Raw genomic sequence first — 25,051 nt, 5'->3', positions numbered from 1 at the left:
GTTATCTGAGCATGAGTGAGCAGAGAAAGATGGAGGCTGTGTCACAGGTCAGAGCTCACAGGGGTGGGCTCCACTCACACCTCTCCCCTGAGGGAGTAGTCATTTGTTCTTTTAATTATACTTTTCAATTGAAAAAAAAAAAAAAATTGAGATGGCTCAGTGGTTAGAGCACTGGCTGCTTTCCCAGAGGTCCTGAGTTCAATTCCCAGCAACCACATGGTGGCTCACAGCCATCTGTGATGGGATCTGGCGCCCTCTACTGGCACATGGGTGCACATGTGCTGAGTACTCATTCATAAAATAAACTTAAAAGTAAAAACAAATCTTAAAAAAAAATTAAAACAAACATTTTTCTCTTTTTGCTCTTTAAATTGAAACAGCAGTTTTCACAGCAGATATTCTCAATATAAATCTTTAATAAAGTTTTATCAAGAAATATATCAGTATTTTCAGCACTGCTGTTACCTGAACAAGATAAAGACGCCATTGATGACACGGCTGGGTCCACTGCAGACTGGCATGGGCAGCGAAGAAGCCTGAGGTGGCCACAGTGATGTGATGTCACTAACAGCTGTGGAGGGTGGGGAGATCACTGCTCCCTCAGGGCCCAGGAACCAGTGCTTTATCCTGCAGGGCTGAGACCCACATTCAGGAAATGAGATTTCAGTGCTGTGTCCCTGCTCAACAGCCCGCTCCCCAGTGATGGGAATTCAGAGCGGGCTGTCTTCTGCAGAAGCGGTCTCTGCCTCATAGTGAGGAGATCCAGCCCAGAAGCCATCTTTGTTAGCACGCCTTTAATCCCAGGGCTCTAGAGTAAAAAGCAAGTGAATCTTAGTTTGAGGCTAGCCTGGTCTACAGAGCAAATTCCAAACAACTAGGCCCTGCCTCAAAAAAAAAAAAAAAAGTACATGGAGGGAGCCAAGTGTTCCTTGCTTTTCCTTCTTTTAGTTGCAGTCTTTAAACACAATTCTTTGGGGTTTTTTTGTTTGTTGTTGTTGTGGTTGGTTGGTTTTTTTATAGCACTATAAAGTAGAGGCTTGAAGCAGCTCTTCATGAGCCTCTGTACTGAGAGATGCTGTTACATCTGCAGCCTTACTTAGGGGGGTTGGAGGGTAGACAGTACGTGGGACAACTACAGAACTGTGGGGCCACAGGCACCTCAAAAGCAACACTGGCAGGGGCAGCATGTATTTGTACCAAAGTTATAAACTAATGTCTGACTCATCAAGTGGAAGGTGATAGAAGGTGATGAAGGAGTCCCAGGTGGGGATGTGGTGTTCATGTCACTGAGGTCACTCACCTGTGTTGCTGGGAGCGTTACAGGGGTGATGCATGTGTTTCAGCATATTTCAAATCTTCCTAAAATGACCAATCTGGATAAAATCTGGATCATCAGTCACACATATGGAACACATTATTTTTAACATGTAATTTGATAGACAAGATCTTTCAAAACATCAGTCTGTTGGGGAAACAAAAATTAATGAAAGGTTCAAAACCACTGACCTAAGGCTTACCCCAGAATGTCTCTGAACATTTTGTCCCACTGAGCACTTCCTGGAGGCACCTTCCTCATTCTAGGTGAGAAAGCCAGTCAGAGGAGGGTATACTGTCGTCTGTCCACAGTGCTTTTTTTTTTTTTGCTGCATTGCTCTGACCACGTGACATGTACTGCAGAGAGTGGTGACTGAGCTGGGCTAGCCCCCACTTCTGCACCTCATGACATCTGCGCTTCCTCACCTGCCAGTCAGGTTTCCAGCTGTGGGCAGAGGGACTGGGTTGGGATTTAGACTGATGTCGGATCACCCGTGCAGGGTTGCAGAAAGCACTGTGCTCGTCCAGCTCCGAAAGTCATGCCAAGCCCTGGCTGCCGTGTCACCGTGCACATGCAAGCTAACAGACCTCTCCCGAAAGGCTAGGGACGCTCTCCGTTGTGTGGGCATCTGGCGCCCCCTAGTGCTCCTTCGGAGGGAGGTAGGGCTGAGGAGGGCTAAAGTATTGTGGAAGAGCTCTGCGCTGTTATGGCCTCCCTGTGCTGAGTGCGTCCAGGTCTCACTCAAGCTTGTAGTCGCTGCTACAGAGAAGAACCCACCTGTGTTCCAGTTGTATCTGTGTTGTCACAAGCTGCCATTCCACTCCTGCGACCAACTACAGCACACCGTCTCCATTAGTATGTTAGAGCACGCGCTATGTGCAACGAATGTCGTGTACAGCTGTCGGAGCTCATGAAGCAGGGGAATATGTCTAGAGTCTGCTTACTCTGAAACAGCAACTCACAGGGGTCACATCAGATACCCTGCATATCAGGTGTCATAACAAAATTACAGTTATGAAGTAGCAACAAGAATGATTTTATGGTTGGGGTCACCACAGCGTGAACTGTATTAAAGGGTCTCAGCGTGAGGTTGAGAATACTGCTCAGGAAGCTGAGACAGGAAGACCGTAAGTTTGGCACTAGACCTGACAATGTAGCAAGGATAAAGGCCTGGAGATAGAGCAGGTATAGTGCTTGCTTAGTGTGCACGAGGCCTTGGTGCTGCTGGGGAGGCTGGTAGAACAGTTTCTCACACACTGAGTTTGCTCCTGCTCCTCGAGGTTACATGACTATTTACAACTAATCACCTGTGTGTCCCCACTGCCCGTGGGTCAGCACAGGGTGCGCTGCAGCCACCGCACTACAGTTCTGCCTGTGCTGACTGCTGAGAGCTGAGCATTCGCACAGTCCGCTGTGTGGGGATGCCGGTTACCACATTACATACAGTATGCCGGTTACCACATTACAGTATGCCGGTTACCACGTTACAGTATGCCTGCTCACCATCCTTTTGAAAGACTGAGGAATGTTGCCTCCAACCGGTGTAACCTCCTGCCGGGCTGAAAGAATGCCTGCCTGCCTTGGTATTAACCTGGTCCAGGCCACCTCGAAGGCTAGCAGGGCTTCCTGGGGACCAGGGGGGGGCAGAAGATAAGAGTGGGGCTGTCTTGCAGGTTTATTCTATGTGAGGACTGCTGAGGCAGGCCATGTTCCCACTTCACTGCATCCTTTCCAGAGCATACAAGTCATCTGGGTCTCTTCTCCTAGGGAGGCAAATACATGCAGGCCGTGATTCAGTACGGGAAGATTGTGTCCTGGCTGGAAATGGAGTATGGCCTGTCAGAGAAGGAGTCGAAAGCTTCGGAATCCTTCCTGCTCGCAGCCTTCCTGAACCTGGCCATGTGCTACCTGAAGCTCAGAGAGTACACCAAAGCTGTGGAGTGCTGTGACAAGGTGGGTGAGCCTCACCTCACCCTCTGTCTGTGAGGGACCTCTGCCCCCTTCAGGCTGTTTCTCTATGTCAGCGTGAACTGGTACGCCCTAAAGGATAGGGCTCCCTATGGACTGCCTCTGTCCTGCATTTCACAGAAACTGCTCCCAGAATTGATAACAGCCTTCATCTTCGGCCTTCCTCACTTGGCTCTGAGTATGAGAGCAGACAGAGAGCTCCGAGTTTCCCTCTTTATTTATTTTGTTTGCAGGGCTGAGGATTGAACCCAGGGCATTGTGCATGCTAGGCAAACACTACCACTGAGCCACACAGCCTACCCCAGTGACACTTCCTCCAATAAACCACACTTCCTACTCCCTAATCCTTCTAGTTTTTTAAAACAATGCTAGTCCCTGGTGATGAAGTAGTCAAATATCTAAGCCCATAGGGCCATTCTTTTCAAAGCACCACCAAGATAAATGCCTGTGTCCCCAGTGTTTGGGAGACAATGACAGAACACTGAGAGTTCAAGGCTGGTCTGGGCTGCATGAGTTCTTGTCTCAAAAACAATGTAGCTCAGCTGGAAAAGACACTTGCTACCAAGCCTCATGACAGGAGTTTGATTTCTAGGACCTATGTGGGAAAGGAACAGCTCTGTCACATATCCTCCGGCCTCTTTCACATTCATACACAGTGTAATAATATTCATAGTATTACATGTACAAATTAATAATATTTTTTAAATATTTGTTGATTTTATGTTATGAGTACACTATAGCTGTCTTCGGACACACCAGAAGAGAGCATCAGATCCCATTAGAGATGGTTGTGAGCCACCATGTGGTTGCTGGGAATTGAACTCGGGACCTCTGGGAGAGCAGTCAGTGCTCTAACCACTGAGTCATCTCTCCAGCCCAATAGTACATTTTTAAGAAAAAAAAACAACAACAACAAATATGAAATGGCACAAAAGACACTATAAGACTTCTTGTTTGTTTTTCTCACATTAGACTAATGTTTTGCCATGTGGAAGGGGTATATTATTATATTATTGTTATTATACTTTAAGGTTTGTGCTTTTTTTTAAATACATAATTGTTAAAAAGTTCAGAGTTCAAGCACACAAGAAAGTCCAGCCATAAAATTCCCATCAACTTTCTCACCCAAAGCAATTCATTTAAAGATATGCTTTATCTTTAAAAAACTGTACATGTGTGTTATCTGTGTGTGGAATGTGTGTGTGTGTGCAAGGCCTCCCAGGGTTCAGAGGAGAGCATCTGATCCCCTGGTCGTTGTGATGTGGATGCGGGGATGCTGGGAACTGAATTCTGTTCTTCTGCCAGAGCCATGCTCCTAACCCCTGGATGATTCTCCAACTCCCCCTCCTCCTTCTTTATGCATTTACTCTGGGGGAGGGTGCTGGTGGTGTGTGCACACACGGTGCACACATGGATAGCCTCGGGTCCGTTATCCTTTCCCCATCCTAGCAGAAGGACCTAGTTCAGTTTGTGAAGCTCATCAGCAAGGGCGTCCCACGGAGGCGTCCCACCCCTCCCACCAGGCCATCCTGTCTTTCCAAGTGCAAAATGTCACTTTCCAAGTGACAAATTTATTTTTGGTTTTTCAGACAAGTTCACATACTCCAGCCGAACTTCTGGTCCTCCTGCCTTCACCTCCTGAGGGCCATCACAGCTGCACACACACCACAGCACCAGCGTTTGGTTGTTGGTTTGTTGTTTTAAGCTAGGGATAAAATTCAGTATTTTGTAGGTACTAGGCAAGCTAAGCTACAACCCCAGCCTTTGCATATATATTTTTAAATTAAAATATGCAGATTTAGAGCTGGGAAGGTGGCTCAGAGGCTGTAAGATTACTTGCTGTACAATTGTAGGGGAACAGAGTTTGGATCTCAACACTCACACAGTAAGCCTGAGTCACTAGTGCTTCCTGGGAGCACCGGGTAGGTCAGGGTAGGAAGGTCACTAGTGATTGCTAGATACCTGTCCGTGTGTGTGTGTGTGTGTGTGTGTGTGTGTGTGTGTGTGTACAGATACGTCAGATGCATGCACATACTTATATAATACATAACCCAAAAATAAAAAGGAAATATAAAAACTAAATAGAGAAAGGTTTGGATACTGTCATGTGAAACCAGGACTCTTCCCACATCAGATGAGCGCATCCTACAGCTCCCTCACTGCTCAGTGGGAAGAGACACGGCCCTTAGTATCCATTCTGCGGATCATGGGGATTTACTTAGCTTACCCTCACAGGAAGATTGTCAGGGTTGGTTTTTATTACAAGGGTCAGTAATTCTAAGAGTTGTAAGAGAGAGCTGTTCAGTGTTTCTCTCCACGTGCTTTTAGGGTGTCCACAGGATAAGTTACCAAAAGTAGAGGTGCTCGAGAGAAGCGCATTTTAAATGTTAGGGGCTGAGAAAATGGCTCAGGGGGTAAAGTGCCTGTGGTGTGTGAGAACCTGACTGACCTCTGTCCCTCGCACACACATGAAAGCTGTGCATGAGGACTAGAGAGGCGGCTCGGTGTGTCAGGGCACTGTTTGCATTGCCAGCCATCACGTAGTGGCTCATGGTGGTCTGTAACTGCAGTCCCAGCTCCAGCTATCTTGTCTGGTTTATAAGGTGTGTAAGCAGTGCTCAGACATATGTACCAGTGAAACACACACAGAGACTCTCATACACACACACACTCCAGGCTGCCTGTGATGGTTATATCAGTTTTGGCGGAGGCCGACTGGCCAATCTCCAGGGCTTGCTGGCTGCCCAGCCTGTTCAGCAGACCCCAGGCTAGTTAGAGACTCTTACCTCAGAAAACAAGGTGGACAGCTCCTGAAGAATATCATCGGAGATGGGCATCTGGCCCACATCCATCCCAATACACGCTCACATACACGTTAGGTGGAGACAGTTTGGCTTGTAGTTAGTTCAAAGGATTCGGTTCACGTTTGGCTGGCCCTGGTGCTGTGGGCAGAGGATGGAGCCGAAGGGCAGGGCAGAGCCACTTGCTTCCTAGAGCCCAGGACACAGAGACCAGACACGCCTTTTAAAGCACACCTCTGTGGCCAGGACTCGGATGGCAGGGACAAGTGGGTCACTGTGTTTGAGGCCATCCTGGTCTACGTAGTGAGACCTAATTTTTAAAAAAAGCAAAGGAAAAAGGCACATTCCTGGTACCTTTCTCTAATCCAGTGGCCGTCCACCTTCCTAGTGCTGTGACCCTTTAATACAGTTCCTCAAGTTGCGGTGACCTCCAACCATAAAATTATTCCTTTGCTACTTCATAACTGTAACTTTGCTACTATCGTGAATCATAAAATAAACATCTGATAGGCAGACTATCTGAGAGGTGACCCCTAGTTCAGTAAGGACTCATTGGTGAGGTCCCTCCAGGTTCCAGTCAAGGCACTCAACACTGAACTGGAGACATTTCATACTAAGATCCTGAAAACAAGTGAATTTGACCTGACTGTTGTGTGACTCTCGTCTGCTTATCTCAGTGTGATTGCGCTGTCCCAGCATGGGAGTGACAAGAGTCACAGGTGTCCCTTCTGAACTGTCACCCGTCTGTTCTTAGGCCCTCGGACTGGACAGTGCCAATGAGAAAGGCTTGTACCGAAGGGGCGAGGCGCAGCTGCTCATGAACGAGTTTGATTCAGCCAGAGGTGACTTTGAGCGAGTACTGGAGGTCAATCCCCAGAACAAGGCGGCGAGACTGCAGATCTCCATGTGCCAGAAGAAGGCGAAGGAGCACAATGAGAGGGACCGCAGGGTGTATGCCAACATGTTCAAGAAGTTCGCCGAGCAGGACGCAAAGGTGTGCAGGCCTGACGGGGGTGCCTACCACCTGGGGTTGTAAGGACACTATCCCAGGGGACTGGGTTGGGATGCCAGGCTGGAGAGGCAAGACTTAGGAAGAGACTCCATTGTGGCCAGAGGCAGAGGTGGTAGGCCCTGGCGTGTCTGTGAGAGCTGAGGCTGACTCCCCGAGACCGAGCCGTGCTCCTGTTCTGTTTTGTTTCTAAAACAGCTTTCTCTTTGTAGACCCAGCTAGCTTCATCTCAGATCCTCCTGCCTCTGGCTCATGCGTTTTAGGATTATAGGCATCTGCCACCAAGCCAGGTTCACTTGCTTTGTTCTTGTTTAAATAAATTCAGCCAGGCAGTGGTAGCACACACCTTTGACCCCAGTGCTTGGGAAGCAGAGGTAGAGATAGGATGTTGTCTGAATTCGAGGCCAGTCTGGTCTACAGAACAAGTTCCAGGACAGCCAGGAACACAGAAGCCCTGTCGACAAACAATGACAGCAACAAAAAAAACAGCCCCAAGCCCGTCAGCACTGTTTGTCTGGCAACACTTCCTGGTTGAGTCCAGTTTGGGTTGGAAACAGGTGTCCCTGCGATGGCCTTTATCATATACTCTGCTGTCATCGCTGTCATCGGGAGCCTCGCTGACAGTGGGTCTGCCTGAACAAGGGGCCGATTCTAACCCTGCAGCCACCTTCTGGTCCCAGGTCTGCCCTCCATCTTTAGCTGCCAGTAGCACAAGGACTTGAAAGTTATTCAACAGCTGCCTGGGGTAGCTCTTCAGTGCATGTCACCCTACTTACCAGATACAAGCGTGCACACTTGCTGTAGACCTGATAAGACCATCCTGGGAAGGCAGGGGTTAATTAGTTTCATCTCCTCCTTTAACCCTCAGGAAGAGGCCAGCAAAGCAATGAGCAAGAAGGCTGTAGAAGGAGCTGCCGGTAAGAAACCAGAAAGTCAGACCATGGAGGAAGAGAAGGCCGAAGGCCATGTATGACGCCACGCCAAGGAGGGAAGAGAGTCCTAATGAACTCGGCCCTCCTCGCTGGGCTCGCCCCCAACTCAGGACTGAACAGTGTTTAGTGTAAGGTTTGTTACAGTCTCTGTGATTCTGGAAGCAAATGGCAATACCAGTAGCTTCCCAAATAACCGCCTGCTGCTGCCGGGGGTGGGGGTGGGGACATGCCAGGGAAAAGCAGAGAAGGCCATTGGTGTGGAGAAACCAAGCCAGCAGCTCAGTCCAGCTCATTTCAGTTTGTCACCTTTCAGTGTCCAGCACAGTGTCCCTTGTGATCCTAGGACCCAGCTGCTGTGGGTTCTGCACTGTGGTTGCCCTTCAGACACCACTGCGAAGAGAAGCTCGATCTCTGCGTTCCTGTTGGGGGCATGGCAGGGGCGGGTGATGAGATCTTGTTTGGCCGTGACTCCTACTAAGTAAGGACACCGTCCACAGCAGGGGGCTCCCAGGTCCACGGCTGAGTCTGCTTGCCTGCCTTCCAAGCTCCCTTCTCAGACTCTTGAGCGTAGCTTTCTGTCCTAGCCAGCATGTCCTGTCCTATGGGCTTTCTCATTCCTCCACACCCTTCATTAGTGAAAGCAGGCGGGATTTGCCGGTCAGCTTTCTCTGTTTCGGGTGAATTTCTGAGGTGTGGGGAGCAGTCAGCAGTGGGCTTATCTTCCCCGCTGTCCCTCTTAAGAGTGTTAGCGTGCTGCGCTCCATGCTTGACACCGCTCAGCCCCGTGTGCCCATCCTCTGCCTCGCTGTGAAGAACCTAAGACTTGCTCTTGTTCTAGACTGAATGGACTGATGAGTCACTCTCCTTTATTGTTATGATTGCTTGTAAGTGTGTACACTGCTTCTGAGAAGGAACTTCACACTCCTCTATCATGCAAAAATATTTTTCAATTTTTACTTTTTGACTTGAGTTTTGAAAGGCAAGCTCTGGGAGGTTTAAAACAGGTAGTAATTACTCCTAAAAGTGCGGTACCTGGAGGTCCGACAGGCAGGTGCCTGGCTCGCTCGCTCTGCACTGCAGCTTCTTTGTTCTGGTGGGAACTGCAAGGGCTGCCATACTTGGGCATTGAATTAGGGTAAATCTTAAATGGTTTTGGAGTTGGATTTTAGTCCTGCAGGTGATGTATGGGATTGAGCACAGCTTGCTTCTCACAGCCTAAGGAACCCCCATAGGGGCACATGCATCTCATCCTGGACAGCTCACTTCCAGCCTGAGGACCACTGCACTCAAGATGTGTGCATTAGTGAGACAATCTTGCTATCAGTCGTTAAGTCAGGACCTTAGCAGGGACAGGTCACTTATTTCCTGCCACTCCAGTTCTGTTCTCCGTGTAGCTGATGGGATGGATGTGAAGACGTCTGTGATGTGCCCCTTTCCACTAGTGTTTGTGACTCACCCAAGAACAGAGCAGGAGCCAACGTGGCAGGCAGTGCGGTGTTTGTAGTTCTGTTGACTAGAGTCAGGGCAGGGAGGCTGTGCTGGGATTTGAGCCTATAGGTTAGGTTTCTACAGGAAAACTTTCAGAAACTCGGGTGACCTCACCAGCTGTCTCCCAAGTGTGTGTGCTGTGGGCCAAGGAGACTGGTACAGGAAGGGGGGTGGTCAAGGTTCCTAGCACTGCTGGATTTTACGTGCTCTTGTATTCGGTAACTTCAGACAATTTCTTCAAACACCCTTAGATTGGAGAGTGATGGCTGAGCAAATAACACACTGAAATTTTGGTTTTTAAAAAATCACTTAGACTGCGAGAAACAGTGACACACACACCTTTGATCCCGTGACTTGGGGGACCCTGTCTCAAAACAAAAAAATCATTTAGATGCATTTTGTGTTCCTTAAATAAATTTTTTTAAAAAGTGGTTTTTTTATTGTTCATGGCTTGTTTATTTTTTTGTTCGTTTGATTTTTAAATTTTACTTTTATCTCTGTGTGCTTGGGAATATTTGTGTTCAACTGCCCTTGGGGACCAGAAAAGGACTTTGAATCCCCTGGAAACGAAGGTACAGACGATTGTGAGCCAGATGTGGGTGTGAACCCCGGTCCTCTGAAAAGCAGTAAGAAGAGCTCTTAACTGCTGGGCCCCCTCTCCTCCTCCATTGTTCGGGTTTGACTTTAATATGTATTTTTAATGATTTTATGTGTATGTGTAGGCATGCTTTTTTGTGATATTTTATTGGGTTCCTATGGTACCCTTCCAACCCCACTCTAGGTAGGGAAGAAAGAGGTTAGAGGGGTGGGGTAGATCTTTTCAGACTGCTTCTTGCTAATTAGGGGCGTGGAGCTTCTTAGATCAAATCCAAGCTTCATTGTCAGAATATCCAATCTCGTCTCCTCCCTCACAACCATGTGACAAACTGAAGCAGTGGCCTCCTTGGCGGAGCAAACTCCCATCAGCCCCTCTAGGAGCTCGGGCATTTACAATCTATGAGAAGTTCCCAAAATCCAAAATGTCGTGCACTTGCAGAAACTACAACTGGCAAAACCATACCTCTGCAAGAGCATGAGGCAAATCATAGTCAGCTGCTATAAAGCAGTCTCTTATTCCACCCGGGATTTAAAAACAAAAAACATTCACGTAACATAACTGGGTTTTCTAGAAACCAAAGTTTTCATTACACATATGGATGTTTATCTGGCCTTAGTTACCATTTCATGGCTGTGATAAGATACCATGACCAAGGTAATTATATCAGGAATTAAGAATCCATGTTGGTGGGCTGGAGAGATGGCTCAGAGGTTAAGAGCACTGACTGCTCTTCCAGCGGTCCTGAGTTCAATTCCCAGGAACCACATGGTGGCTCACAACCATCTGTCATGAGATTGATGCCCTCTTCTGGTGTTCTGAGGACATCGACAGTATACTTATATATAATAAATAAATAAATCTTAAAAAAGAAATCTCAGACAGTGCCACAGAGAGAGTGGATGGAGAGAGCTGGAATGTGATCACACTCATCCATGAGAGAGTGGAGGGAGAGAGGGCTGGAATGTGATCACACTCATCCATGCACGTGAGTGCAGGTGTCCAGTGGCCAGCAGAGCATGAGACTTCCTGAAGTGACAGTTGTGAGCTGCCGTGTGTGGGTGTTGGGAATGAATTTGGATCCTTCAGAAAGAACAGTACCAGCTCTTAACGGCTGACCCATTTCCCTGTGCGGCAGTACACCATGAGAGGAAAGCCTGGTCAGGTCAAGCTGGACTTGAGTCCCCAGGGACCCGGAAGGGACAGTAGGAGCTTCACCTGCTCCTAACATCAGGCCCCTGTCACATAGCCACAGCCCCCCATAGAGAGAATGGTGGTGTCAGTCACATAGGGGCAGCACCCCCAAGCCCTTCCACACGTAGGTGAGGCAATAGGCCCAAGCCTATAGGAAGCACCTGCTGTCAGACCCAAACCCACCCACAACTGTATATAAGGGTCCTGCCCAGAAGGAATAAAGGCGTGTGTGAGAATGACTCCCATCATCTAAGAGCATCTTACTTGTAACCCTTCCTGGGAAGAACATCCGGAGCCAGTGCAGCAGCAATGGTGGCTGGCCAGAGATCTCCAGGGATAGCCTCAGGCACGAAGACCAGCATTGCCCTAGCCTTAAGATCTTGCTTCTTTTTTCTTTTTAAAATTTATTTCATGTGAGTACACTGTAGCTGTCTTCAGACACACCAGAAGAGGGCATCAGATCCCATTTCAGATGGTTGTAAGCCACCATGGGATTTGAACTCGGGACCTCTGGAAGAGCCGTCCGTCAGTGCTTTTAACCACTGGGCCATCTCTTCAGCCCCTTGCTTCTCTTTAATACATACTTGCCAGCTCTAACTTCCCCTCTGGCTTGCCACACATATGCATTGGTGTGGTGGGTTCTTTTATTATTGTTATTTTGTGTTTTGCCAGCACGTATGTCTGTGCACCACATGTGTACCCAGTGCCCATGAAGGGAACAAGGGAGTCAGATGCCCTAGAGCTGGAGTTGTGAAATGCCACATGGGTGCCGGGAATTGAACGCGGGACCTTTGGAAGAACAGCTGGTACTTGTAACCAATGAGCTATGTCTCCAGGCTGCATTTTTTTTTTTTTTTGTCTTAATTCATCCCAAAGCATTTTCTAATTTCCTTTATAATTTTTATTTGCCCCTCTGCTTGCTAAAGAGTCAGCTTCCTTCCCACATATTTGCACCTTTTCCAACTGCCCGCCTCCCTTCTGTTATTAATCTGATCTCGTTCCACTGTGGTTAGAGCGCACACCATGTACCATGCTTTGTTTGACTTACGTTATTTTAAATGTATTGGGACTTTTCTCAGCCACATATGGTCCCCTCACCCCACCCCCCACAGAATCCATCCTGCTTTTAAGAAGATCGTGTGCATGCTTTTGCACAACATTTTTAAAGCTTTTGGCTTTATGATTTATATTTTTTTCAGGTAGACATGTGGGTGTGCATGCCAGTGGCCGGGTGGAGTTTAGAGGACGACTTGGGGCATCCACGTCGCTGGCCCAGGGCCTTCCGGTGCACGTGGCTCAGGCTTCTGTGAGCTATGCTGTCCCTGGGTGGACGTGTGGTGTTTGAGTCCTCTGCCGTGACGGATGAACTGTCTCAAATTTGTCTTCAATTCCTCCAGCTTGGCTTTCTTATATCTGGGGGCTTGCTGCACACACGTGTTTGTAATATTGTCTCTCCTGGGTTGACCCTGTTCATGGGGAGATCCTTAGCTCATCTTTCAAGAGTGCTTGCTGCTCTTCCAGTGGGCCCAGGCTCAGGTCCTGGCGTGCCACATGCACACAGGGCAAGCACGCTGCCGACTGGCTGCATCCCCCACTCCCGTTTGCACGTTTTCTGTCTCACTGCTCTACAGTCTTTCCCAGGGGACGTTCCAATTTCCTTGTCTTTTAACTTCTTAATTTTTTTTAAAAAACAATTTATTTATCTTATATATGTTCAGACAACAGAAGAGGGCATCAGATCCCCTGACAGAAGATGGTTGTGAGCCACCATGTGGTTGCTGGGAATTGAACTCAGGACCTCAGGAAGAGCAGTCAGTGCTCTAACCACTGAGCCATCTCTCCAGCTCTTAACATCTTAATTTAATAGGATATAATTTGAGCCCATACCGATGTAATCTCAATAGCCAAACATTGAGGGGAAGTGATGGCACACGCCTTTAATGCCATTTCGGAGGCAGAAGTAGGAGGATCTCTGAGTTCAAGGCCAGATCCGAATAGTGAGTTCCAGGACAGCCGCCACTCAGAGAAACATGGTAGCAAGTTCAAGTCCTTCAAAGGAGACAGGAGGGTTAGAATTTCTAGGCCACCCTGGGCTGCATGATATCCTACCCTAGAAAAAAATAAAAATATTTATCATTCTTCCCATCACCCCTTCTCACACCGCGAGCCAGCCAGCTCCTAACCAGTGAGCCATCTGTTCCCCTTTTGTTTGTACATCTGGATTTGAATTTCTTTCCGTCTTTGGTGTCCCTCCTATCTTTGCCCCCCAGCTATGGCATTTAGGGCTTTTTTTTTTTTTTTTAATCGAATCTCAAACTGAATGATCAAATCACTTGACCATTTGTATGAAGTTTAGATTCTAGCAAAAGACCTGGGGGTAGGAAGGTTTGCCACTGGCCCTGCTGGAGGACACCAGGAAAGGTCTTAGAGCATCTGCTCACTCTGACACACACACACACACCTCCCATGTCGTGAGCTGCATAGAGCTGCTCTCCTCTGCTCCGGAAACCGCAGGGACCCAGGCAGCCACAGAGCTGGGGTCAGCTCACCAAGTGAATGCATGGACGCAGCATCTCAGAAGGACAGCTGCCACCCCACCCCCAAGGTGAGTTCAGCGCCCAGTGGTGAGCCCCTGGGCAGATGGTGAGGATTCACCACGTGATTGGAGCCTGGAGGGAAGAGAGGCCCCACCTCCCCCTGCTCTTCAGCATTTCTGCTCCGTGCGCCTCACCTCTTCAGCTCAGACTCCGTCGCAGTCCTGTGCAGGAGGGGGAAGGGCAGAGCTGTGCCACAACATGGGTTTAGGAAAGGAAAATAAAAAATAAAAACAGCCCAGCTGATAGATATTCTTGCTCTCAAAAGAGCCTCCGCAGGCCGTATACTTAAGTGCAGGCACCTGAGGTCATGCCTGCCTAAGTCCCTTAAGATTTAATCAGCATTACAGAATGCTGAGGTTCGGTTCCTAATACCCGGATCTCTAGGCTCACAAGCACCCAACCTCGGGAGCTCCGGCCTCTGGGCACCTGCATCTGAGTGCACAGAAACACAGAGGCACACACACCTACATAACTAAAAATCAAGCTCTTTGGGGCTGGAGAGGTGGCTCAGTGGTTAGAGCACTGACTGCTCTTCCAGAGGTCCTGAGTTCAATTCCCAGCAACCACATGGTGGTTCACAATGCCCTCTTCTGGTGTGTCTCAAGACAGCCACAGTGTTCTCATATAAATAACTATCAAGTTGTAGAAAGGACCAGAGCAGCCTCAGATAAGCCCTCAGGAGGAAAACCTAACATAGGGCTCAGTTCTCAGAGTGTGCCACCAAGTACAAAGCCCTGGCTTCCTTCCTAGTTCATCGAAGACTAGAGGTGTGCGTCCATAACCCAGTACTTGGGAGGTGGAGGCAAGGGGGTCAGTGACCATCTTCAATTGCTTCTTCGACCTTGTCTCAAAAGTAATTTCATTGGAGAAAGAAAAGACTGGGGGTGAGAAAGGAGCAAAGGTTGAACAGAGGGTGAGAGAGGAAAGGAGTGGTGGGCGGGGCAGGCAGAGTCTGGAGCCCTCTGGGCTGAAGATAGCTCTTGGTGGATGGGTTTTCTGGTCTGAAGGGACTCTCCTGGCCTGCCCTAAAGGGGAAGAGAAGGGAACAGTTGGGGTAGGTGGGAGGGTCACCTGACTGATGGAGACTCCTAACACTGGAGGCCGGATTTGAAGTTGATCCCTGGCACCTTCCCTTGCCCCCAGACTGGGCTCATCCCTACAGCCTCCTGTTCCAGTGACCTGGTTCCTAAACTTGCCTGGCAGGTGGCCCATCCTGTATCGAGGGAGTCCCAGGTTAGAGATCATGCCTGTGGGGTCAGAATAGCAATTGGAAGGGAAACTCCCAGAGTGCCATACAAGAGAGGTACCATGGCCCAGGAAGTGTTCAGACTGAGGGTGGAAATGAGGGGTTTGGCCCAGCGTGGAAATGCTAAAATCCCACCATGGGCAGAACCTCTCATGAGGTTTTGAGAGTCACCCTTTAGAGGTGACAGGCCATCCACGGCTAAGGGGCATCACTCAGTCCTTTGGGGATTGCAGATAAGGATAGCACCAGATACTGGTGTCCCATTACCTTAAAGGCAGCTAGGAGTAAGCGTCTCACTTAGCCTCTCTGCCCATGAAGCATTTCCAAAAAACTCTCCAAATACCAGTTACTAAGAGATCCCAGGGTGGCAGGATGGCTCACTGGGTAAAGGAGCCTGCAGCCAAGATCCCCGCTTCCCACGTGGTAGAAGGAGAAAACTGGCTCCTGCAAGTTTTCTTCTGACATTCATATGCACATGCGTGTAGACACACACACACACACTAAAGATGCAATATTTCTTTAAGAAGAATTTTAAAAGACATCACTGTGTGAACAACAGCTGGCATGGTGGCTCTTCCCTTAAATCCCCCCACTCAGGAGGCAGAGGCAGGTGGGTCCCCAAGTTCAAGGCCATCCTGCTTGCAGTGCAAATGCCAGGACTACCTAGTGAGACCCTGTCTCAAATAATATTAAAAGTATATTAAAAGTATACTCAGCCTGGAGAAACTGAAGCATCCACCAACAGGAAAACGGCCACACTGGCACACCACTTCGTGCCTTCTGTGCGGCGTGCAACACCTAACACCTGAGACTTCACCGGTGTAAAGAACGAAGACTCAGTAGTCTATTCTGTTGAATGGGCCTCATACGGTTGCAATGCTCAAGAGCAGGTGAGCCGATCTCGGGTGACAGAACGGAAGACCCCTGAAGAGGAGGTGGCTCCAGGCCACGGAGGCGGAAGGGATGGAAGGGCTGCTCAAGTGCATGTAGTATGTGGTTGTCCAGTATACATGAGCAACATTTTGTTTACACGTATATTTCTTGTCCATGGTCAATGATCAGTTAATAAAAGTACTGGAGGAAGAGACCATTTTAAAGGAAAACTGTGTGTGTATGAGAGTGAGTGTATGAGTGTGTGTATGTGTGTGTGAGTATATGAGTGAGTGAGTGTATGAGTGTGTGTGTGAGTGTATGAATGTGTGTGTGAGTATATGATTGAGTGTATGAGTGTGTTGTGTGAGTGTATGAGTGTGTGTGAGTGTATGAGTGTATGGTGTGAGTGTATGAGTGTGTATGAGTGTATGTGTGTGAGTGTGTGTGTGAGTGTATGAATGTGTGTGTGTGTATGTGTGTGTGAGTGTATGAGTGAGCGTGTGTATGTGTGTGTGAGTGTGAATGTGTGTGTATGAGTGAGTGTGTGTGTGTGTCTGTCTGTCTGTCTTTCATTTGTGGACCCAAAGAACTCTGGCAGGTGAGATAAACCCTGGGGAGCTCTGAGCGGTCTAACAACTCATGGCTCCATTCGGGTGCATTGCCTACAATGTAGGTCTATTTACTCTTCTGTGCCTCGTGCCCTTGGGGGCAGAAGGAAAGGAAGGATCCCTGAGACTGGAGTCACAGTGAGCTGCCTAGAGACCAAAGCTGGGTTCACCAGAAGATCATCTTTTAACTCCAATGGGGTGATGGTGTGAGGGCACTGCCCAGTGTGAACGTGGGCATTGAGGAGACCCGCAGCAGAGGACAGAGACCTATGCACGCGGCGCACCAGGTCAGCGGAGAGGGGGCAGAAGCACTCGATGCAGATGAGCAGAGCCTTCAGGAGCAGGGTGTGGAGGGAGCCTCTCACCCCTGCCCGAAACTGTGTTGCTGTTGCTGGTGAGTGCTCTGCTGAGAGGAGCAGCCAGTGCCAGCCTGGGGATTCAGTAATGCATGAAGAACCAAAGAGGGAGAAGCTTCACGCCCCAGGGACCTCAGATCGATGACAGGGGGACAGCTAAGCCAGTAGGTAAACGCTTTTCTGTGGAGGGCCGGTGAGTCTTTGAGGAATGTGGGTTTCCACTGTACTCAGTGCTGCCCTCTTGTGGGAGTCACACAAAAGTTCCCTGCCAGGTTGCCTCTTGTGCCCAGCACAGCTTGCACACAGCTGCACAGTCACCTTTAAGGCTGTGACACAGGGGTCTGGAGGGGTAGCCTGCACCACGCTAGCCATGTCCCTGTCAGAAATAAACCTCGGGAGCTGGAGAGATGGCTCACCCAAGGACCCAGATCACCACAGGCCTGATTGGAGCAAATGTGTCAGCTTAAGGCTGAGACCCATGGGGCAGAAGGAAGTGTGAGTTCTGCCTTGGAAACATGTGGTACCTTCCTGGCCTGTTGCAGGAGCAGGAGGAAGCAGCCACCAGCTGGAGGTGGGTATTGTTCTCCAAGAAGGTGGAGGAGACACCCCCACACCCTGTTCCCAACCCCCCCACACCCATTGTCTGTGTCCTGAGAGTAGGGAGGCATAGGAAGGGGCCAGATGGGGATTAGGGACAGAGAGGGGGCCAGCAGGTTGCTATGATGGGATAAAGCTCTAATGAGATTAGTCCTGAAGACTACAAGGGCTGGGGAAGCAGAGGGGGAGAGCCATGAGGAGCAGGAGCCCAGTGCCCTCCACCCCCACTTATCTGCAGAGCTCTGGACCAGCCCCACATGCGTCAGGGGGTCTCTCCAGGGGCCTGTGAAAACTAAGAGAGCATAGATTATTGCCAGAATTTGACTCTGAGCCCTTTCCAAACACGCTCAGGAAAATGAGGGGAAGTAAGATGCTCTGAGGTGTTGAACCAGATTAGAGTGTTCCTGCCAGGGGCCGGGGGAGGAGTGGGAGGTGTCCATTTGGGGGAATTGGAAGATCTATTCCCTACAAGGAAGACAATGAGGCAAGCTATCACAACCATATAAGAGTAAATCCAGGGTTGATCATGTGACTCCGTGGACACTACTCTTAGTTACATAGTTCAAGGTCAGCCTGGGCTACCTTTGTGGTAAATGTTATTTGGGGGTTATACAAAAGACACAAAACCTCTATAACAAACTTAAAAGCACTCCAGTAGGCAGATATCAACCCTCCATGATATTTTGTCTACTTCTTTGTCAATAACCCCGAGATATTACTTGCCCTGTTATACCTGGGTTGCTTCCACTCCAACAGGCCAGCGTCCACGGCCAAGCGTTCATGACCCACCTACCCCATGGCAACTTCTTCCTTCTCCCCTAGTGGTCCCTGCCTGAGACCCCAAGCTTGGAATCTTCAGCCCTACCTACCTCTCTTCTGCCCAGCAACAGGCTAGAGGCATCTTTGTTAGCCAATCAGGGACAACATGGCGGAGGCAGGGTTTCCACAAGAAAAGCTGGTACCTGAGAATCTGCTCATCTTGGGACACAGTGTCTTAGCGTTTGAATGCATAGCTGCGCCAGACCAACACTTAATAGGCTACACAGGCCCTTGTGTGACTAGGTTTGGTTGTCAGCCTGAGTCCCTCGGGATTTGAGGAAACAGTTCCCTCAGCTTGGCCTGTGGACAAGTCTGTGCACCATTTTCTTGACTGGTGATTGACAGGGGAGGGCCCGGCTCACTTCGGGCAGGCCCACCCCAGAGCGCATCACGGAAAGCAATGGCGTCTGCTGCAGACTCTGCCTCCAGGGTGCTGCCCCAACCTCCCTTCTGAGGCAGCTGAGGCAGAGGGGTCAACTGTAAGTTGGGACTAACTTGGCTATACAACAAGACACGGTCCCCCCAAAACACAAAATCAAAAAGATTGAGCTGAGTCCCGGCAGTCAGGATGGTCAGAAAGGAAGATTATTCCAAGTTCGAGGCCAACCTGAGCAACTCTACAACTGTCTCCAGTATGTAAATAAATCAATATGAAGGGGATGGGAGATAGCCCAGGGGGAAAGAGCACTTCCTACCTAAGTTCAGAGCTTCAGCATCCACAGAAGAGCTCAGGTACAGAGACAGGGAGTAGCCAGGGCTAGCCCAGAGAGAGCAAACTCTAGGTTCAGGGAGAGACTCTGTCTCAAGACAATACGACAGTGTGAGAGCTATACTAATCGACATGGCCGGCTTATGGTTTTTTTTTCCTTAAGTTTTTTTTAACTTATTTTTATTGTATGTGCCCGATATGATTGGCCACAGGAAGTCTATACGCCGTGTGCCTGCAGTGCTTGCGGCGGCCGGTAGAGGGCGTCGGATACCCTGGAGTTACGGATTCCCGTGAGGCGCCCTGTGGGTCCCGGGATCAGATCTCAGGACCGCGGGAAAAGCAGCCCGTGCTCTTAACGGCTGAGATTTTAAATTAAAGATGTCTGCGTCACAAGGTCACACTTTCATATAAAAAACAGTGGCAAATAATCTGACTGAAGCTCAAGTGTCACTCTTCCTGACGGGACTCAAAAGGCCAAGAGGCGGGAGGCCTCAGAAGCATCAGGATGACGTCATTTCTCAGGCAATCCCAGATTTTCATTTTCTTCCGTTTCCTTCTCAATTTATTGTTTCACAATTTATTATTTGGGGTTTGTTTGTTTGTTTGTTTGTTTGAGGCAGAATATCACAGTGCAGTCAAACTGACCTAGAACTCGAAATCCTCCTGCCTCAGGTACTAGGACCACAGATGCTGACCACCAACCACACCCAGCTTACCTTTGTTTCTTAACTTTTCTTTTTTCTCTCAGGTAGCTGTCCTGGAACTATCTATGTAGACCAGGCTGGCCTGATTTTGAACTCACAGAGATTCACCTCCCGAGTGCTGAGATTAAAAGTGTGTGCCATCACACCTGGCCTTTGATTGTATCTTCTATGTGAATGCTGATGGGGAAGGGTGTGTTAGAGTTTGTGTATCTGTACCTGTAAAGACCAGGGGTCACTGACAGCTGTTCCCAGCTGCTTACCACTCAGAGCTAACCACTTGGCCAGCCAGCACCCTGGAGGATCCGTCTGCCTCTGCCCTCCATCCAATGTCACACACACCACCAAACTCAGCTTTTTATGTGAGTCCCAGGAGTCCTCGGGTACTTTACCAGTTGAGCCACACCCCAGCCCCCATTGTAGAAAGAGGAGTGGAGGCAGGTCCTGCAGGAACATCGAAAAGCAAAACTGGTCACCTTTCACACCCCATGGTCAGGTCCCTCCAGCCTGTGCCTTCCGAACCTCATTCAACAACCCCCCCCCCTTTGAAGACAGGGTCTTACCTTTTAGCGCAGGCTAGCCTCAAACTTAAATGAAAAGCCCAGCAAGTTTGCCTTTGTTAAAACTAACCCAGAGGGTTGGGGAGACTCTCAGCAGACAAGAGAACAGGGGCTCATCCTCAGCATCCGCACCAGGTAGCTCACCTCTGCCTGTAGCGCCGGTTCCAGAGGCTCTGACACCCTCTAACCTCTGGCTGCTGGTTGGCTTTCCTGTGCCCTTTTGCTTCATAAGAGCTTAAAGGAAAAGTCTTGGGCCAGTGAGAAGGCTCCTCAGGTAAGGGAGCTTGCCGCTAAGCCTGATGCCCTGAGTTCAAACCCCAAGACCCATGTGGTGGAGGAGGGAGAGAAGTTGTACTAGGCAGCAATACATGGTGCACGGAGTCTCGAGGATATATACACACAACTAAGTAAGTAGAATAATTATTCTTTTAAGGGCCTCCAACGCGATTCCAATAGAGTCTTCCACAGTAATGCTCAGGTCGGCTCCCAGTGACAGGAAGCAGCTGACTCGAGAATCTCAAAATCCTGACTCGCCGATCTGAACATGCCAGGGTTTTGTAGGAGAACCTGTGTATTTGTCTGTTTTTGTTGGTATAACAAATTGTCCAAAGCCGGGTATCTTGATAAAGAAAAAGATTTGATTTGGCTCCATTTTATAGGCTGAAAAATCTAGTAGGAAGCCTGTCAGTTTAAGTCTTTGGTGGGGGACACCCAGTGGATGTCTGTCGTGAGAATTTGGGTTTCTTTAAAAACACAGACCTATGATAAGAACATGTTTTCGTTTTCGTTCCAGGTGTGGGATGTGGGGCTCCTTCGAATCGTCCTCAGCAGCTGACTGTGATTTACCTCGTGCTCTAGCAGGGGCGTGATTCTGCCAGCTGCAGACAGTTTCTGCAAGGGTGTGACATTTGGAATTCTGGGGACTCTTCAGAGGGTAGATAAATGCTAGGCCCCCCAAGAATGAGCTGTTAGCTGGTTGCTGTCAATCATAGTTTGTTAAGTAGTTGTGAGCAAAAAAAGAAACAAGGAGAAGAAATTAGATATCCTGACGTTGAAGATCGAACTTGCTCCAAAGAACTTAACCTCACAAATCAGCAGGAAGCGTCTAACGATTAAACGATAACGACCCCCTTCCCCTGTCATTTTTTTCTCTCTCTTATCAAGTGTTAGGCGGCTTCAGGGGTGGAGGAGGGTGGAAGAAAGACGAACCCACAAAGCAGCCCATGTCCAGGTACAGATGTCGTCTGGTGAGAGGAAGAGATGGAGTCAGCAGATTTCCTGCCGGACAAGCTGGTTTCCATGATCCCAGCTCCTCAAAATGGTCACGCTGAGCCCCACCCCTCCGGCCTGTGAGCCAAGCGCTTCCAGCAGACCCCAGAGCAGGAAACCCATGTCCCCTTTCCCAGAGCCTTGGGAATGGTCCTTAAGTACTTCCTGCTCTGTCAGAGTCCCTGCTTATCTCTGACCAAGAACTGAGTCCTAGTGAGTCAGCACCTGTGGGTCCTGGTCTGGAGGCAGGTAGAGATGCTTGGGCAGGAAGTGCCACTGGGCAGGATGTCTGAAACAGGTCAGAGGAGGTGTGGCTGGGGACTGGGAAGAGGTGCCATTCAGAAGGATGGAGGGTGGATTGTGATTTCAGGGGCAGGGCAGTTTCGAGTGATGACAAGACCAGGGTGTGGCTGTACCACCGGGTCGGTGGAGGTGTGAGAGCCACGTGTCAGAACTTCAATAAGAGGGAGAAGCCTGAGGATGACATGGCTCAATAGCGTCTGACTCAAGGAGCCAATTCAGTGGCCCCGGGTCATTAAAGCCAGTTCAGGGCTAGGGGCTGACTCAGTGGGTAAGAGGGCTTGCTGCTCAATGAGGACCTGAGTTCGGATCCTAGCGCCTACCTAGAAGCTGGGTATGATCGCTTGCTCCTGTAACCCCAGCAGAAGGAAGCTTTAATGTTGGTTTTAATTTCAAATTAGAATGAACTGTGTAGGGAGATCTGCCTGAGGAAGTGACCAGATTGCCTTGATGGGTCTAGACCCACCCTGCCTGTGGACAGCACCTCCCCCGCCCCGCCCCCCACCCACGCACTGCCCGGTGGGTGGTGGAGCTGCAGCCTAAGTAAACCCTTGAGCGCTTGCCTCCCTCTTGCCACAGAGCTAATTTGCTTGCGACTGAGGCAGAACCCGCCTGTCCCCACTTTCGTCATAGCCCAGGGACCAGCAGCTCTCCAAGATCCTTGCTGGCATCCTGTGCCAGGCTGGGACAACTGAGGCACCACCCAGGGGACCAAACAACTACCAGGTGTCCAACTTCCCAGGTGTGCTCCTTCCGTTGTTACTGGTTTAAAGCTGACTTTAAAAGTGTGCGCGCGTGCACACACATACATATTCACGTACACTCACACCTACACATAAACACAAGACACATATACACTCACACACACACTCACTTACTCTTACACTCACGCATGTACTTACATTCATTACACACACTCACACGCATGCACACACCCTCCGTCCGTTCCTCTAGGAAACTTTGCCTAACACGGAGAGGCAGAGACAGGAGGATTCCAAGTTTCTGGGCCCGTCAGGTTAGCCAATCGGTAACTGAGTTTGGAGAGAGAACCGGGTGAGAGCTGAGTTAGCCACCAAGACAGTGACCCGCCCCATCCTCCACACTGATGCCTGGGGAGACCCTCTCCCTCCCTGTGTGCACCAGGCCGTATTTGCCCATTCATCCCAACGACAAGGAGCCCGATGCGGCTCGTTGACCACGCATTTGCAGACGCCTCTCACAGCCTCAGGGCTACCTCTGCCTTAGAGGGCTTAGTTAGGACCTTGGGCGGGTCACATTCCCCCTCTGGGAAAAAATGGGGACCCCATTTCCAAAGACATCAAAAACCAGTGACTGACCCAGTGCTGGGAATGTGGATTTCTAAGGACCCTGGTGTGCCTTTTCTCACCCAAAGGTCCCTCAACTCTCTGTGACCTCAAGGGCCAGGAGTCCCACAAAGTGCCTGGGTCACTTCCTTGACCTGTGACTAACAATGAATTCCTAAAAATGGAAGGATGGAGAGAGGGGGAAAGGGGGGGAGAAAGGAGGAGGGAGAGAAGGGTTCAGGGAGGAGGTGGAGGGTAGAGAAGAAGGGTGGTAGAGGAGGGTGGAGGAGGAAGTCCAGCACCTGCCTCTTGAGCAGTCAGTGCCCCGCCCCCCTGTGATGAGCTCTGCCGCCCCCTAGTGGCGAGGCTGAGCCGGCGCACCCTCACCTGGGCCATGGCGGTTCCCACTCGTCCCTGTCCCACAAACCTCAGCCTGTAGGTTGCCACCCTTTTGGGTTGAAGACTCTTTCTCCATGGTCACCCAAGACCATCAGAGACCACGGATATTTACATTACAATAGCAAAATTACAAAAAAATAATTGTTTTGGGGTTTTTAGTTGTTTTTTTTTTTTAAGACAGGGCTTCTCTGTGTAGTTCTAACTGTCCTGGAACTCATTTCTGTAGACCAGGCTGGTCTCGAACTCACAGAGATCTGCCTGCCTCTGCCTCCCAAGTGCTGGGATTAAAGGTGTGCACCACCACCTGGAAAATAATTTTATGGTTGAGGGTGCTGTCTGGGCTCCAGTCTCTCCTGCAAGGCGGTCTGGCTGTCATCAGGACCCTGTGAAAATGTTTTCCTGGGGGATAAATCCCCCTCTAGCTGGTACACAGGCTTCAGGAGGTTCCTTCTCCCAGCACGGGAACCCCTGGGATATCCCAGTTCCTTGGGGACCACTGTCTCTATAGTCTGATGGTCAAAGGGGGTTCCTTGGGAAGGACATTACATCCGCAGTCCTCTCTACCACCAAGGTGAAGAAGTGGTACCCTTCCCAAGGAATGAGTAAGTGGAGGCTCAGAGAAGTTAAGTGACTGACATATGACAAAGTAACACAGCAAGGGGTAACATAGTCAAGTCTCCGGCTACATCACAAGGCCTCTGCACTAGTGGTTCCGGCTTTGCCTAAAACCTCGGGCTTCACCTGCAGAGCCTTGAAAGATGCTGTCAGTGGTGGGGAAGGGGGGCTTCCTAAGGTGCTTCAGGGGACCCCAAGCCAGCTCCTAGGGCTCCACACTGGCACTATTTCCCTGCCCTTGGGGCTCTGCAGAGGCTTGCAGACAGGACGCCAAGCACGGGGGCATCCTATTGGGCTGTGAGCTAGCTGTGCTGACTTGGATGAGCCACTCTGCCCCCAGTAAAACAGTCACCAGAACACCTGTCACCTAAGTGGCTTAGTAACAGCCACAAAGCCTAGGTACCTGGAACTAGGTGCCACATGCTCTCTGTGGACACCACAGTTCCTGTCTCCCCAGCCCTGTCATTCATCCTGAAGCTACTGGCAGCTCCCCACGGAGAACACATCTTTTTCTGTTCGGATTAATTCTCCATTAGGGTGGGGCTATCCCAGAGGGCGCTGCCCAGGGTGGACACTCAGTAACATGGCCTCCCATTATGGACCAGGATGGGTGAGGGTCTCCCGGTGGTGTGTGTTAGTTGGATGTGTTCTGTCTCCCCCCTGTCCTCCTGGCCTTTCCTGGGTCTTAACTCAGGACCTCTGAGGCTCGGTGGGAATGATGTCTTGGGGACAGCTGGACGAGGAAGGCATCACCCCAGTTCACAGACTCCTCAAGTGAACAGTGTGACTCTCTTGG

General features: G+C 49.8%; 1 protein-coding gene across 1 annotated transcript in view; it reads left to right on the top strand.

Moving 5' to 3' along the window:
• The window catches only part of FKBP5 (FKBP prolyl isomerase 5), a 79,863-nt gene extending 69,919 nt beyond the window's left edge, over nucleotides 1–9,944 (top strand). Inside the window, exons 9-11 of the mRNA XM_080938140.1 lie at nucleotides 3,083–3,268; nucleotides 6,839–7,078; nucleotides 7,962–9,944. Coding sequence (XP_080794266.1) covers nucleotides 3,083–3,268; nucleotides 6,839–7,078; nucleotides 7,962–8,066 — 531 coding nt within the window. The 3' untranslated portion in view covers nucleotides 8,067–9,944. The remainder of the gene's footprint in view (nucleotides 1–3,082; nucleotides 3,269–6,838; nucleotides 7,079–7,961) is intronic.
• Nucleotides 9,945–25,051: the final 15,107 nt, after the last annotated feature.

Source organism: Micromys minutus (genome assembly GCF_963924665.1).
Source record: "Micromys minutus genome assembly, chromosome: 25".
Lineage (NCBI taxonomy): Eukaryota > Metazoa > Chordata > Mammalia > Rodentia > Muridae > Micromys > Micromys minutus.
The sequence above is the reverse complement of the archived record's forward strand: the minus strand, read 5'-3'. Positions and strand labels throughout refer to the sequence as shown.